We start from the raw sequence: 16,849 nt of genomic DNA on the forward strand, positions 1-16,849 counted from the left end.
TAGATCTTAACTTGTTGACAACATTTACAGGCAGTATTCAATGTCATCAGTGTCATAAATACAACAAACTTACAACCCTTGACCTAATATATTCCTAACTCATTTTAAATTTTCTGTAGTCTAAAATGGGGAAACTGTTTTGACCAAGAAATATCAATTAAAGAACAATACAAAAACCATAAAGCAATAAACACACTTGTCAACCAGAAAGTTGGTTTGATAGGTGATGTTTGAGTTCACCCAATACTAAGTCCAATGGTGTGTGATATTCACATGCCACGACGGTAGGGGGGCCAGATCCTTTCCCTGTGCAGCCTATAGTTTCCCAGAAAGTTCTTAAAATATAGGGTAACTAGGGTTAACAAAAAAACATAAAGCTCAGAGGAAGCTGAGGTGGCCCAGAGAGGCCTGCCAAGGAATCAAACCCGGGCCCTCTGGACCAATGCTCTACCCCTGGCCTACTACATCCCCCCTCAAAGCAATATACCCTAACCAAAATTCAAACACACACCTTCAGTAGACTGAAAAGCACAGCAATTATTAGACAGCCCTCTTAATATGAATTCTCCCAACCAAATCATTACCTTCAGTAGCATGCAAGTCACTGGTACCAAGTTGCCAAATGAATTATACTGATAGGTAATGAATTATCCCATTACTTCTTCAATATTGTCTAGTTATTCAAAATAACAAAAATTCAGTGCCAACAGATAATTACAATTGATAATTAGATGGGACTTACACCCCTGCTTTAATTTTTCCTTCCAGTGTTTTGAAGGCAACTAATTTTTACTTGTTACACAAGCTAGAACTTTAAACTTATTTTTTCTATTGAAATAGAATAACTTTCAAGCTAAATGACTATTCCTATCAGACTGACTATAACATTCAAGGATCCAGGAACATATCACAATGATTGGAGAAAGTAGACACATATGCAAGACATATTTATATGTTGCATTAACTTGACAGAACAATAAAAACATGTACTTGCAAAATATGGAAAATAATACATCCTTAAAAAAGTAAAAATTATTTGAGAAATCAGCTAAGTACATACTTGGACATTGGAAAAGCTTCTTTTAAATATCAATGTAGCATTAACGTTCTGAACCTTATCTGAAACAGTTTTTAGAAATTTTCTGAATAAAAATCAATAATAAATTAACATTCATTTTTACCCAAACTATTGCATACATTTGTATATTTTGGGCATAGTTAAATCAGGGTTTATTAAATGTCTCCCACTAATTGAAATTCTAATAAATACCTCCAAATAATGAAAAAAATGTTGGATAAGGTCAATTTTAAGTGACTCATCATTATAATGTTAAAAGGCATTCCCTCTATAGATACAATTACCCCTCAAAAGTTGGCCACAAATTCAGTGCTGCTGTAGCCCCTCAAAAATCTGATATTCAAGCAATGTTTTCACCATTATTTTTCAGTTTTTCTTCCGTGACATTACACTACTTTTATTTGCATGCAAAATTATGTAGGAAATTGCTCACTTGTTATTTATTTATAGCTTCGTATTTAGTTCAATAATTGAAAGCCTCATTTCCATTTCATATTTAGTATTTTGTTTCGTGATTAAATAAAATACCATTCTCCCCAGGTCCAAATGGGATTTAAGGATTCCTCTCAATATCTCCCTAGTTTCAGTATACAGGAATGCTTAGACAACTTGTAGGATAGCTAAGATGCAAAATATATATTAACAGAACTTAATGGAGGAAAGATAAACATTTCTTCTTCCAGAAAAGTAGGTTACCCCTGTTTTGATGAAATCATTATACGAAAAGCATGTTTTAATGCTTTTCTTCAAGCTCATAGAGTCGCGGTATAATTTAAACAAGGCAATAGTTATCAAATCGCAATAAAATTTCTTGTTTCTACTGCCTTGAAATAGAAGGATGCATTGATACTCAATATTCCTAACTAGATGTCAAAGGAGGAAAATTTTATTTATGATAATTCCACGAATAAAATGAAGTAGTGAAATGTAAGATAATAATACAATCATGGAATTTTTTATCTTATCAATCACATAGAAAGAAAAAGCCCAAATGGTGTACTCAGAGGAAGTAATTTAAAGACTTTCTCCCTGTGGCTAGGCAGCTTGCCCTAAAAACTACGATGAACACTACCCATCAGTGATTGATATTGTTTTCCTCTAACTCCTGTCTCCTTGTGGTGGCTAAACGCATGAAATTATGATGATGTAAATACCAATTGTTATACAATAAATGCTTCACCCAAATAAAATTAAGGAACAACTTTGGTATAATTGCCCATTCGGGCAACTTTGGTATGAATACCCAAAAATGGAAGCAAATACTTGGGTGACCATACAAAGCTATCGAAAAATTACTGATTGATACCTTAAGGGAATGCCTTTTCAAGGTGTGGATCAATGACCAAATTAATCAATAAACTAGAGTTCATAGGAACATCCAACAAATGAATTTCCCCATTCATTGATAATTTTGACTCTAAATGAAGTTACCTATCACTAAAAGAGATTTAGAATTATAAATGGCTCATATCAGGTCTACTTTTTAGCAATGGCCTTTGGTGTGACAAGACAGTGAAATGGACAAGCAGAATTATGAGCAAAAATGATCAATGCCACTGGGGTAAATGTGAATTTCTCAACATTTCTAGAGTTAAATAATTAGATCATGATCAACATAATTTATACTGGAGTTCTGAAGCCCAGAGATATCAAGTTACATTCAACAGAGTGGAAATATATTCAATGTTTCATATAAAACAAATATTTTTAGCCATAAAAATGTATTATATATCTAAGAGACAAGACTGAAACCCTGGCTCACCTCTTCACCTCCATCATATTGTACAGACTCCAGCGATTCTCGTGACCCACGTCGGCTACGATCTTTGGTTCCAGTAGAAGCACCGGAACTTCGACGCTTCTCGGCTATTGTTTCAGATCCTAAAATTTGGGCCACTTTAGCTTGCTTGACAATGTCCAGAGCCTAGAAAAAAAACAATAAATGCATTAAGAATTAAGAACTCATAAAAATTAAATATACTTTGATATAATAGTGGCTGAGCTTGAACTGCTCCCATGGGGATAGAATTGATCCCCTATTAGTTAAAACCCAGCAGAAGTATGTGTAATGATGGCATGAATTAAATTATGTAATCATAAAATGATTGTTAATATACTTAAAGAGGTCATTGGAAGACTAAGAGGCATGGCTGTAATATTTTTCAGGGTAGGGATTAGACAACCAATGATCACCATACACTAATGTACTTGCATTCTTACAGTAGGATCAAATGCAATCAAGTCTATCAAAGATGGAATTAGCATGCATCAGCAATGTGCAATAATCAATTTTTTACTTCTCTGTGATATGGAACCTACAAAATGTGTAGTAAAAGTATTACATATTGCATCCCTTATGTGAATAAGTTGCATTTTAATCTGCCAGAGGCAAGAGAAAAATGCAAATGGAGAGGTTTTCTGATTTGGGATTTTGAGTTTTTTAATATTCAAACAATACATGCCATCCAAATTGCCTATTATTTGATATTTCTCTCTCAGAGAAGTGACTTTATGAGGAATTTGGGTCTTATTATGTCAATTGTGATTAACTGTCTAATACGCGAAATTTGCAAATTCCAAAAATATGAAAAGATCCCTTTCAATCTTTCTTCTGGGTGGTCTTCAATTTAGAAGTTTAATCTTAAGCGATTTTCTCTTTTAAAGGTTAAGGGAATAATTTAAGACTTATTGATATGAAAAGGGAGTGGAGAGTAAGAAAAAAACTCTTAAAGAAAAACAATCTGGGATTCACATAATTAAGGCGCCAGTATAGGTAGAGGATAATAGAACTGAATGTGAACTCTTATGGAAAATAACGCGCCCTATTCGCAACTCACCGTTAACTGTGGTCAAAAACTCTTCCCCAGAATACATTTACATTGAAAATTTTCATACAAGCCGCTTGGGAGGGTGCGCGATATAAAGTTATCTCCGAGGAGAATAACTTAAAATGAATTTTAATAAATTTAAAAGGCAATCCTAAATGAAGTTCTGACAGCCAGGGGTTCAGAAATGGCTTGATAATTCGAAACAAGATTTGCCCATAATTATTTCAAACAACTCAAAATCATTTCAGGGGCAATTTTGGGATTCTGAATTTGAAATTACTCCAATACAACGTTCCAGTAAAAGCTGGAACACCACTTAAAAATCCATTTCACTACAATTTTACCCCAAGCCCAAACCTTAGTAGCTTACTACTGAACCAACCAGGTCTCAATCAGTTTCATCTGTAGCTTCATAAGAAAACTTGTAATTTCTTGGCTAAAAAATAGAATGGTAAACTGTCACACCAAAGTAGCCGATGAGTAATGAAGAAACGCCACAAGAGGTATCAATGAAAGTGCTTATTCCCATGGTGTAATAGGTTCTATCGAAAGTTTACAACCCATTCAAATGGTTCCATTGAACACTGAAATACCATCTTGTGCCAATTCATTGTCACAATCTGAGGGATTTTAATTTACCACCCCACTTAATCACTTGTCTAGGAAAAAACTAACTATATCCAGCAGAACAAAAATAATTAATTGAACCTAAAGAGAGATACTGCATTTGAAGCCCACTTTATCAATTTACTTCAATTTGAAATCTAATTATCACTTCATTTGCTTTAAAAATTAAAATACTCCACCATGGCTTCTTAATTTTCTGTTGAGTTTTCTGATGGAAAATACTAATAATTGTGATTGGTAAACTGGATAACCATCCCTGAATTGACATGTATTTAATGATGATAAAATTAACAGCTCTAATGTGCATTCATATTTATATTATAATCAACAGATGGAAGGTGTCCTCCCAGACAACTGAAAAAAGTCTATAAATTATACATTGCCATATTTTGGAAGGTAATTACTAAAATGAGCTGGTTGACAAGAAGGTCCACGATCAACAATGCAGTCTGATTACATTTGTCCAACTTGCCATTTTTGAAATTATAAAACAGATGAGAAAAAAAAGATATGGAAAATGAATCAATAAACATGACTTGAACCTCATCTTGGAGGTAAAAACAAATGAAAGCTATCTAGTGCTCTCAAATTTCAATGTTTGAGTTCTTGATCACTTAAAAACCAAACTTTTGGCTGAACCCATAGGTGCCCATCAAAAATAACAAATTAGGCCACCCTTTTATTCTATATAAACACTACTGCATGAGTCACTCAACAATGGAGGGTGTATTACCTCTTTCCTAGACCGTAAGGCACAGTCCTCAAGGGTTTCAGCAGCTTCATATTTCCCTTGACGACGATAGAGGGCACCCAGGTTTTTCAGGGTTGTTGTCACAGTAGGAGAGTCAACCTTTGCAGCTTTGTGCCACCCACCATACTCTCCATACGGTGCATTTTCCTTGTTTCGATGCTTATTCTCCTCCCGCTCCTCAGCCACTTGCCAGATCGGCTTGTTGTCTCCTGCGCAGCAAGGTAACGACCGTAGCAGGAGGGAAACAACTCACAAATACACTGACTGACTTCTGGCCAATTCAATTATGCATGCTCTCTCAAGAGGTGTTTCCAACCTACTAGGCTGAGGTGCAATGGTCACATCATTTATTAAATTACACCCTTCTTGAGGTCTGGTGTTTTAAAACAAAAGTAGAGGAAAAGTACTGATAGCACACACTCATGAGTGAGCAGTGAAACTTGAGAATGGCTCATGTTTATTTTAAAATATCCTCCTGTAAATTACGCATTTCTGTGGACATCTCCCTACTTTTCAATCCATCAGATATTATACACATAATTAACTATGTCCATGCAGGGTTATTTAAAATTCTCTCCCATTCAGCAATAACACTCTTCAAGCAAGTAGCAATGAAGAACAGCATTAGCAATGACAAAAAAACATCAATTTCAACTGCCCTATGAAGGCAGACACTAATCAAAAAAACACTAACGAGATTGAATTTTGCAGGGATTGAAAAAAAAATCAAGAGAAATAAGAAAACTCAAAAAAGTAAATTGAAAATTTTTATAGTGTCAATTGCATAAGTTAGTACAACTACAGATGAAACAATTTACAAGTGTCATAAATTCTAAACAATGATTTAAAAAAATTATATAAAAGGGATAAAAAAAACACTCACACTTCCAGTTCTGGTAACTGAATTTCACATTTCACACAACAATTCACACTAACAATTTGCACTTATAAACGTTTTCAAACACAACATTAAAGCTTCAGCAATAGGCAACAAAGCAATAAATTTAAGGCAAGCAATTAGCCACACACAACAAACTTGCGCAAAAAATTAACAGAAATAACGTGATCATATCCACAATAGTTATCACAGAGAAATGATATGTATGCAAATGGACTTTGACAAAATGTGCAATTTTACATAAGTCACTGTTTACTAATTACAAAATGACAATTATGCAACTACCACCAGTAACAAATATTCAAATTAAATGCATATTCAAAAGAGGATAAATTAAATAAACATTCCCAATTTGACTGACATGCAAAAGTTACACATCAATTTTGATACATAATTTCTAAATCACCAAAGACACAATATGTTTTGAAGGCAATCTTATGTTGCTCAATTTTTTTGCATTAGAATTAATTAGCAAGAAAATATTCCCAGAGACTCAAGTGGTTAATTTACTTCTCCTTATATTGTACACCTCCATTTAATAAATATTTTAAATAGATCTTCGAAAAAAGCTTTGACAGTTGATGATATTATATTTTTTCCTTCCTTTAATCAATTGATTTCAAGTGTTCACTGAAATTTATCATTATGGCCAGAATTAGTGAGAGTCAAAAAAGTATGGAGAAATATTAGCATAAGGAAATGAAATTAAATGTAGAGGGATTTACTCACCATCAATAGTTCCAAATTCCCGTTCATGTGCTCTAGTTAATACTTGTTTATACAAAATTTCAGCTTCTTTGTACTTTCCTTGTTTTAAGTAACAGGAAGCCAGGTTGTTCTTAGTTTTAGCTACATTGGGATCATCTGGACCAAGCTTAGACTCGTATATTTCTAATGCTCTTTGATAATACCTTTCCACCTCTTCATATTTTCCCTGAAATTAAAATTTGATTAAATCATAAATAACATGCCAATTCATTTCCAAAAATCAAAATTGTCCACAAAAATCTAAACAAAAAAGATATTGCAGATAAAATTAATTTTGCTTTCTCCTCTGGCTTATTTTAAAATGCTGTCAAATATCACTAGGAACACAAAAACCACATGTGTAAAGATTGCAGTTGATACTTTAATTTTAACAAAAGTCAAAATGTGAAACTTAACTAAACTGCACTATTTAATGTCATTGTTAAAATTAAAAAAGGAATTCCTTCCTCTTCAACATAAGTACTTAAACCTTATTAGCAAGAACTTTTAAATTAAAATATTACATAAATTTAATTAAGTTATGAAAAGGTACCATTTTGAAAACTAATGAGAAGACTCCTTGCTCTAAAAAATTAACAAAGTCACAAAAAATACTACTGGTGATCCTATAATAACATTTCAGAGTAATATGAATATTCTCTTTTATACAGTAGGTCCCTATTTTATGATATTAATCCATCACATAAGACCATTTAAGGAGTGAAAATAGGATAGGGTGAATCCAATGTTACACTGATTTTCTACAATTCTTCCAGAAGATTGATTTGATTCTTAGTATATACCACCACAGTCTTCAACTTGAAATTTGGTTTTACAGGCAAGGGTAGAGCTCACCCAATAATAAGCCAAACAGCAAGTGAAATTCAATTATCAGGGCAGGGGGGGCCAATGCCTTTCCCTGTGCTGCCTTTGGCTTCCCAGGAAGATCTGGTACCAGAAAAATCGCCCAGCTCGAGTGAAGCTGATGTTGCCAATAGGTATCATCACCTGGGATCAAATATGGGACCTGCGGTCAATAGCCCAGCACTAGACTTTTTCCTATTCCCGAAATGGGAAAATGTGATGAGGGGACATCACTGGGAAAATGTGGACACAATAAAGCAAAAACGATGAGAAAACTAAAAAGCCTAACTGCCGAGGACTTCCAAGGGTACTTTAAACAGTGGAAAAGAAGATGGAATAAGGGCATAACAATGAATGGAGGGTACTTTGAGGGGGACAAAATAGATATAGACTACATTTTGCAAACTCAAGTTTTCATGGCCTCAATTCGTGTATTTATTGGACGTAGCAGTAAGTGGGCTATACAGTCATCACTAATACAGTGGAACCTCCATAAGGAGCAATGCGCATCATGAGCAAAATTGGTTATCCCGAAAATGACTCGCTTAGCGAATGATTTTGCATATTGTGTGGCCAGGAGAGGGGAATTCCCAGAGTGATTGTGTGCCTGTAACTTCAGTTTTTGCTTCACACACATTCGGCTAGCATCTCAAGAGTCACTAGGGATCACACATTTCTCCAAAATTGTGTTAAGAGGAACGCCACAAAAGAATAAAAAAGTCGTTGAAAATCGGGAACAAGATGTGAGCGTGGCTGATCCAGTATGTACATAAAAAAAATCAGTTGACATCAATAATTTAAATTTTCTTCAAGCACAAGGACAAAATTTAGGAGATAGATGCTTCCAAGAGAGTGAAAAGAATATCTACGCAACGGTTACATATCCTTAGTGATGTTGAAAGGTTACTTCCCATTTGGATCAAGGAAAAGCAATTGCAATGTGACAGTTTCAATGAGCATATCATTTGTGAGAAGGGGAAAGTGGTCTTCTCCGACCTCGTCAATAAGATGTCAGGATCATCAATGGCTGACAAATTATTTAAGAGGAGCCCTGCGTGGTTCGAGATGTTAACGAGAAAAACCGGCATCCATGGCATTGTGAGGCATAGTGCGTATAATAAATAACAAACTATTTATTTTGATTCTTTTTTGCTTTTGCAAATTGAGTTCACATTACCGATTACTTTATTCCGCAATAGAAGAAAAGGTGAAAATGATTTAACATCCTAAACAATGTATATAAAACTTTTTTAATAAATCTTGTACATAATTTATATTTTGACATGGAATAAATTACCATATTTTATGTTTATTTATATGCAAAAATTTTTTCCACTAAATGAGTGTTTTGCTTTAAGCAAAATATCATGGAATGAATTATGCTCATAATACGAGATTCCACTGTATATGAGTAATTGTCACATTTTTAGCCTAATGTGTAATGTATATGTGGTACAAGTTTCATTGATTTGACTCTCGTATTCCATCAGCAGCAACTATTGCAGGTTGAAGCATGTTCACTTCACCTACAGCAATGATGAAGATAACATGAAACATTCAATGAACTGCCATGAAATTTTGCTTTTGCCTCAACAAATCTTCAGCCAACGCCTGCAACATGGGACTTATGAGAATTTGTCCTTCACCATAGCATAGCTTGAAGACAGTTTAAAATGGTTCAAGAGGAGAAAAAATTTCAAAGGAAGGTGGACCTGGAGCTCGTCAATCCTCTTAATAACATTATTGCTGTCGCTATGAGATATGTTCATTGAATAATGTTAAGATCAATGTCATAAATATTGAAAACTTCATAGGGTACCACCCATACATATGAAACAGAAAAGTTACACATTTGTGTAATTTTTGGTGAGTAGAGAAAGATTTCAAGAAAAGGCTATTAAACACTTTAATATTGATAAAAGTTTTGGCTCGCTCAGAGACTGGTTGTTGAGGCATGAGGATAGGCCAATATTGGAGACTTTTGAGGCAAGGGTATGGAGGAGTAAAATGGATGGGAAGGAACTTCTGGGCTAGGAAGTGGATGAGAGATGGCTGTGGGGTAACAATCGAAGAAGCAAGGCCAAGTAGATTCGGAAGATGTGTAAAGAAAGAGCTTTAAAATCGTAATGGGGAGGCAATGGAATGCTGGAGACAGCAAGAGAGGGGAGAATATAGGGATAGAGAGAGGAAAAGAATATGCATTTTGGAGGGACTTAAGGGAGGTAGAAAGTATGCAGAGCTAAAGAATGAGTAATTGTAATATGCATAATGGGATCTCAGGATATTCTGCACCATGTTAGTTTGGGCCAAGGAGTACAGTAGAATGCATCTGAGTGGAGTTAAAGCATATTACCCTACCTACTCACCCTCTATGTTCCTTTGCTATCTGACTAACTAGAGATAAAAAATTATACTGTCTTAAAAATGCAGGCACTCTTGAAAGAGCCCCCAAGTGGGGACTCAATAATTAATATTACAGTAACCAATGTGTAACAGAAAAGAGAACAAAATTGAAGATTAAGAGTTCTAATGTTTTAGATGAAATCGTTTCATGAGTAAATTGCCTGAATTATGCCACAGTGAACAGATTCACTGTTTCTCTCAATGTTTCAATATCCCTCTGCTCAAAGCATTCCTATCACTGACTTACTGGAGAGAGATAAATAACCATGTTAGTGATAGTAATTCTATATAGGAAAGTGACTGCCCTTATCCCCATGCATATCTAACTGACTTGTCTCATGAACAACTATGCCACAGAAATAGTGAGCTTCTCACATAAACAGTTAATAGAAAATGAAAAGAATTCCACAGATATTGTAATGCCTACATTATGAAAATGCAAATAAATCACACTTTAAATGACAAACCAACATGTATAAATAAGTTCTACAACAAGCTAATTTTTAAATGTATAGGATTGTGGTATTCATTTCACTAATATATTTAATATATCCACATTATTGAAGATGTGTCTTATTTTTTGCAAGAAAATTTGATGAAAACTAAGACTTGTAGATGTTTACTTTCATTAAAACTTGTTGGCGAAAAACTTGATTTTTGTCAACACTTAAGCATAGCCCCTCCCATGGAACACAACCCTGACGTGGTGGAAGGGCTTGTGTGTTTTCTGATGACCTCTAGAGCTATGCTGGTGGGAGCAATGATAATTGCTCCTGGTAAGGTCACCCATGCCAGATAGGTCAAGGGTTAGGAGCCAGATGAAAGGTGGTCCGCGCAATGTCTGTTCCTCAGTGAGGTGGTTACAAAGGCATCTGACCCCAGTGGGGCGGCCATTGAGTGATGGTATCACATTAAAAACACTATTGAGAAAGGCAACAGGAAACCACCTCAATTATTAATCCCATGATTTCATGATGGACAGTATGGAGCGTATTTATGTACAGCACAGAAACATGGTCACTGAAGCAGGATGATAGACGTAGATTTGAGGCTTATGAAATGTCGCCATGGAGAAGGATGGAAAAAGGTGAAATGGACGGAAAGGAAAACAAATGAGGAATTGCTGGGTGCTGGTATGTTGAAGACTCTAATTGAGGGGAGAATGTTAGGCAAGCGAGGATATGGCAGGAATAGAATAGGGATGTTGGATGGGATGAAGGGAGGAAGGAAGTACACAGAGAAGAAGAGGGACTTGTTGTGGAGTAGGATGCTGTATTGCATTTTATTAGTAGATATTCACTTGGTAACTGTGTCCATCCAAAATCTTCCTTAATTGGTAATTACCTAATAATAAATAATAGAGCATAGCATTTATTTTGATGCTCAAAAACAGGGTGAATGTTTCACATGGATGTACATGACACATAATTTCATATGATGCATGCCTGATAAAGAGTTCATTAAGTAAATGCAGTAAAAATGCAGAGGTGAAAACAAACTGTGATCAAAGCACATCAAATCCTGTGAGATAATAAAATTAGGAGTATGCACATAAGTTTTTAACTATTAAGTGGACCTCAAGCTTCTTCACAAAGTGCATCATCCTGCAACTTTATCATAATGTGAAACTCAATATTAAGTTCGGACCCACTGTACAAATGAAGAGCAATTTTTGGCATAATAAGCTTACAAAAGAGATTAATACCTATGGATGCATTACCGCTCAGCAACTTACCTGGTTTTGGCATAGCAATGCAAGATTATTTAATTGTTTTGCTACGTCAGGATGGTCTTTGCCCAAAACCTTTTCCCGAATCTCAAGGGCCCTCTTACACAGAGGTTCGGCTTCCTTGTACTTCCCTCGCTTTCCAAACAAAACAGCCAAATTATTCAATGTCGCTGCAACCTAACAAAAACAAACATACAATTCATTCATTTAAGACAATCTCAATTATTATTATTAGAGTCTAGTAGATCAGTAGATTTTATTGAAATAATACCAGTTGTATTAGGTATTGCATTTATTTAAAAATGTGCCTTTACCCAATACTTTTATCCCCTAGAGTACTTAGCTCTGGGAAAATGTGACAAAAAAGTAAATTGATTAAGTATCCATATCTGTGGATGTAAATACTACAGATAATAATGTGAACTAATCATTAATCATTACAAAGTAAGTGAGGGCCACAGAAGTATGTCTGATCTGTCACACTACTTAAAAATCAAGAAGATTAGGTAAAATGGTCAAAAAAATCACACATCACTTCAGTGGATAGTATAATACAAGCAGTGAATAATACAAACTTATAAATTCGTACTTTAAATTATGATGCACCTGATTGAGAAAATAGCCAACATGAAAATCAATTTTGAGGAGCTTTTACTTGAAATAAAGGATGTCAGAAATATAAAAGACAAATGCATACAGGTAACCTCAAAACTCCAATTTTTAATGAATATCCAAACCTGAATTCAGCCATTAAAACAACACTTTCCCTAAATGTACCGAGGAAAAAAGCTAAATTATGCTTGTTGTTAAAGCTCAGTGTTTGAAAGTCCCTGATAAATTCTAATGCATCACACCTGTTGCCAGGATAAAAACTTATGCTAATAAAAGGTTTTAAGCCCTGAACAACGGTATTTGCCATCCACTGTCACTTCAAAGTCTCTAGTCATTATAGATGGAAAGCGTCTCTGTTTAATGGCTTGAAATATTTAATGGTTTTGAACTTTGAAAATGTCATCAGTGAGCAAAAACACGGTTGTTGCCTTCCAGCTACCAGTCATGGCAGAGTCGCTGGAAAAATGTGTGGGGGCCCAAGGACAGTACTTTGAAGAACTTTAAGAGTTTGTGCAAATCTGTTCAACAAATTATGGGGTTTTTTAATAGCATTACTTTTGGAACACACCCATTAAATACTTACAGCTGGATGATTTTCTCCTAATGTTTTTTCCCTAATGGCAAGAGCATCATTCAATAAGTTAGCCGCTTCCTTGTATTTGTTTTGGTCTCTGAAAAATGAAAGGAATTTTGAAATAATTAAATTAAAAGCAAAGCTATCATACAATATCAAATACATAATTCTAATTCCTTATAACCTCCATCAAACAACTACATGAGCAACTATCTAACTTGGATTGCTCAACTTATTCAAATTTAATCTTCATGAAGTCAACAAGTATGATGCTGCAAGCTGTACCCTGGAGCATTCCATGGAGTTGCTCATTGAAAGGAGTTACTCCACAATAACGCCAATTCCAAAAATAAATGACCTCTCTCAACCAGACAATTTGTACTCATTAAATCAATTTCCATTAGTAGTTAAAATAATTGAAGGGTGGGAGCACATGGATGTTTGAGAATATCTTGAAATCATTCTGAATATTTTAAAACAATTTATCCTATAAAATCAGTCGAGTTCCAAAAAAATTATCCACAGAAAGCACCTTAAAATTAGTGCTATCAACAAGAAAGGAGGAACTAAATGAAGTGGTGATTACACCATCACGTTAGATTTAAAGAACTTTGAAAGAGTCATTCATTAACTATAAATTATAAAACTGGAATACTAAGGAAAAGAGACTGCAGCATTGAAGTTCATTCAAGTAGCATTCAAAATTTTCTAAATAGACAGAGCCAAAGGGTGAAAATGAATCCATGGAAATTCAATGGTAGGGTTGCACAAGGAAAATTGGCGAGAGGAGTATGTTTTTATTCAAATTAATGATATACTTTGTTCTAAAGATTTATGCTTAAGCATGTTGGTAGATGATGCAGTTATAGTATTGAAGGGGAAATGCAAGATGGATAAAGATTTAAATTTCTAATCAGGGAAGAAGGCTGACATTATTGGCTACCTCTACCTATGAACTAAGAGCAATGGGGCATTATGAAAAGTTGAGACAATACACACCAATGCATCACCTTGCTTTACACACACTTTATTCTAATGTTTTCTCATACTGACCTGTAAACTAATGCAAGAATGTTAAGCATAGTGGCTACATCTGGGTGATCATGCCCACTCGTCTTCTCTAAGTCTTCAAGAGCCTGCTTGCAGAGTGGAACTGCAACCTCATATCGCCCTTGCGATGCATACTGTATGACCAAGTTGTGTAAAGTCCTGAGGCGAGCAGGAATTTCATAACCGGCATTAACTTGCTGAGCAAACTGACTGGGTGGCGTAGGAGACATAACAGCTGCAGAAAAAATTAAATGAAATCGATGAAATTATTTAAATATTAAGCAATTCAGTATCCAAAGTGCATCAATGAAGCTTGACCAACCAAAAAACATTATCAAAACAAAAAAAAATTTCAATTAAGGGTTGTTAGCTTCTACTTCCATTAATTTCAGCAAAAAATCATCTCACTTTCATGTGGAGTAAAATAAAGTTGCTTGTTACACACATGCAAGTAAAATAAACAACATGGCAACCAAATTTGATGTTATACAACTGTTATGAAAACAGCACAGCATATCAAATTAGTGCATTCAACTTAATCAATGAAAAACGTCCCATTACTGATATTAACAAAGGCATTGAAATACAATAGAATTGATAGCAATGATGAATAATTTCTTCATGAGGAATGACTTGGCTGACTTTATTTTTAATACACATTTACATACTAGAAATAAAATAGCTAAATCTAGCATGTAATATAGCATGTAAGGGTAAGTGGCATAGCTTGTTATCTATTAACAGACTAATGTTTACATGATAGCAGGTGTTTTATTGGCAATTACATTTCTTATTTTACTTGAGTCAATGTCTCGAACTGAAACTTAAGCAAGTTGCTTCTAGTGAAAGAGAAATAAACTGAAGCAACAATGCTGTTTACATTGACAATATATCAGTGAGTACAAAATCACAGATTTGCAAAAGTCTTAAAAAAATAATTAATTTATGAAAATTAAATTCTGTAAAACAGACACATTTCAAGTAAAAGAAAGCATCACACTTATATTTACTCAAAAGCCTGAACAAGGGATAGACACAAGTTACAAGGATATTACAATGGCATTGTCTCTGCTAAGTAGGTATGCTTACCTTTAAAAATAACCATTTCGCTACCTAATTCACATTTGATTAAGAAAATTGAGTTTTGATACATAAATAATTTAAAACACATATGATGACTGTTTGATGTCACAAGTTGTGAGCATCTCACAAAACTATTTTCATAATTTTTACTAAGGATTATTATCGTAAATGTACGAGGCCAAGGTATGATGTATTCAGGCACCAATCCAATATTTTCAGGCTAATGAGTGTTTTGAGGTTGCACAAGTACGTGTACTCTAGGAATATCACTGAATCAGGTAGGCACCTAGCACAAGGGAAGTTAAAGGAACTGTTGAGGTGCAGCCATGCAGTGCGAGTTGTTTCCGTTCAAAATCAAGCAACCGTCATGTGTGATACAGAGTAATTGTTACCATGAAAATTGACTTATCTGGTGAAATGTGCCTAAATGAATAATTTTCAAACAAAATATATTCATTTGCAGAAGTAACATGCAAATTAATATAATATCCAAAAATACGCATGGGCTCAGTAAATTAAAAATTCTGTTTGGTATCCTAATATTACAACCTAGCAAAAAAGTGCAACTTTAAATTTTATGCAATGATATAGCTATAATATCACTATCTATAAGTTGGCAGGATGTTACTACACCCATGAAATCCACGATTGAATACTATTACCCAAGGCCATAATCTTTGCACTATAATCCATAAGGCCAATATATTTTTCATTAACAATATTTCTATGAGAAAACTTCTTAGTTCAATTGACTGAAAGGATACTATTTACTTAATTCCCTGCAATTCAAGAGTAATTTTACTCTTCCATTTAAAAAGTATTTAGGTTTTTATTACTATGAGATAGGAGTCGAACTTACCAAGCAGTTAACAGATGTGGATGAAAGTCACTAAATATTTCCTGGGCTAATAAATACTGCTGAAGGATGCAAAGAGCTCTACCAATTTAAAAATTCAATTTGTAACAGTTTGGCAAAAGTCAGGTTTTCATAGCAAAATTCAAATATCCCAAAAAATGATAATTACTTCTAGGGTTATTTATCTTATTTGATGTATAAGATGACGACATATTGCAGAAGTCAAATTATTTCATATATTTTTCGATGGTAAGAGCTACCTTCTTAAAAATAACCAGCCCAATGTGAAGCTTTTTAAGAGACTTTTCAAAGTTTTAAATTTTTGCCAATTGAAGTAAAATATGAGGGTACCTTGGTTCATTGAGCGACTTATCTAACTGCCGCTGAAGCCAATTCATACACTAAAGGGGAGGAAAAACTGTTTCACCATTGAATAAATTATTCATAAGATCCTAACTGAAGTGTAGTTGTATGAGATATTACGAAAATAAATTCTTTCTTGATTATTTTAAAACATAACACATTTGCAACAAGATGCCTGTTTGATAACTTTTCAACAAAGCAAGAATGTATAATCAGATCATACATTAAGAATGAAATTGCAATCACTTCTGTATACCACTCACATGCAATTAAAATTCCTTTTAGCATTGAAGCTTCAACTTTAGCATATGGTGGAATGAAATAAATCGCAGGTATGTAAAAATACTATCATCAGTTCATTTTCTATGCACAATTGTTCCAAGTAA

At 34.3% G+C, this 16,849-nt stretch overlaps 1 protein-coding gene across 9 annotated transcripts in view; it reads right to left on the reverse strand.

The window, feature by feature from the left end:
* Klc (kinesin light chain) overlaps positions 1–16,849 on the reverse strand; it is a 120,600-nt gene that overhangs the window by 21,433 nt on the left and 82,318 nt on the right. For all 9 annotated transcript variants that reach the window (XM_071585751.1, XM_071585749.1, XM_071585750.1 and 6 more), the window contains 6 exons: positions 14,165–14,396; positions 13,121–13,208; positions 11,932–12,102; positions 6,912–7,116; positions 5,267–5,493; positions 2,841–3,002 (listed from right to left, as the gene is read on the reverse strand). In XM_071585751.1, coding sequence (XP_071441852.1) covers positions 2,841–3,002; positions 5,267–5,493; positions 6,912–7,116; positions 11,932–12,102; positions 13,121–13,208; positions 14,165–14,396 — 1,085 coding nt within the window. The remainder of the gene's footprint in view (positions 1–2,840; positions 3,003–5,266; positions 5,494–6,911; positions 7,117–11,931; positions 12,103–13,120; positions 13,209–14,164; positions 14,397–16,849) is intronic.

The sequence above is a fragment of the Hetaerina americana genome, unplaced genomic scaffold (genome assembly GCF_022747635.1).
Source record: "Hetaerina americana unplaced genomic scaffold, ioHetAmer1.1.p SCAF_2, whole genome shotgun sequence".
NCBI lineage: Eukaryota > Metazoa > Arthropoda > Insecta > Odonata > Calopterygidae > Hetaerina > Hetaerina americana.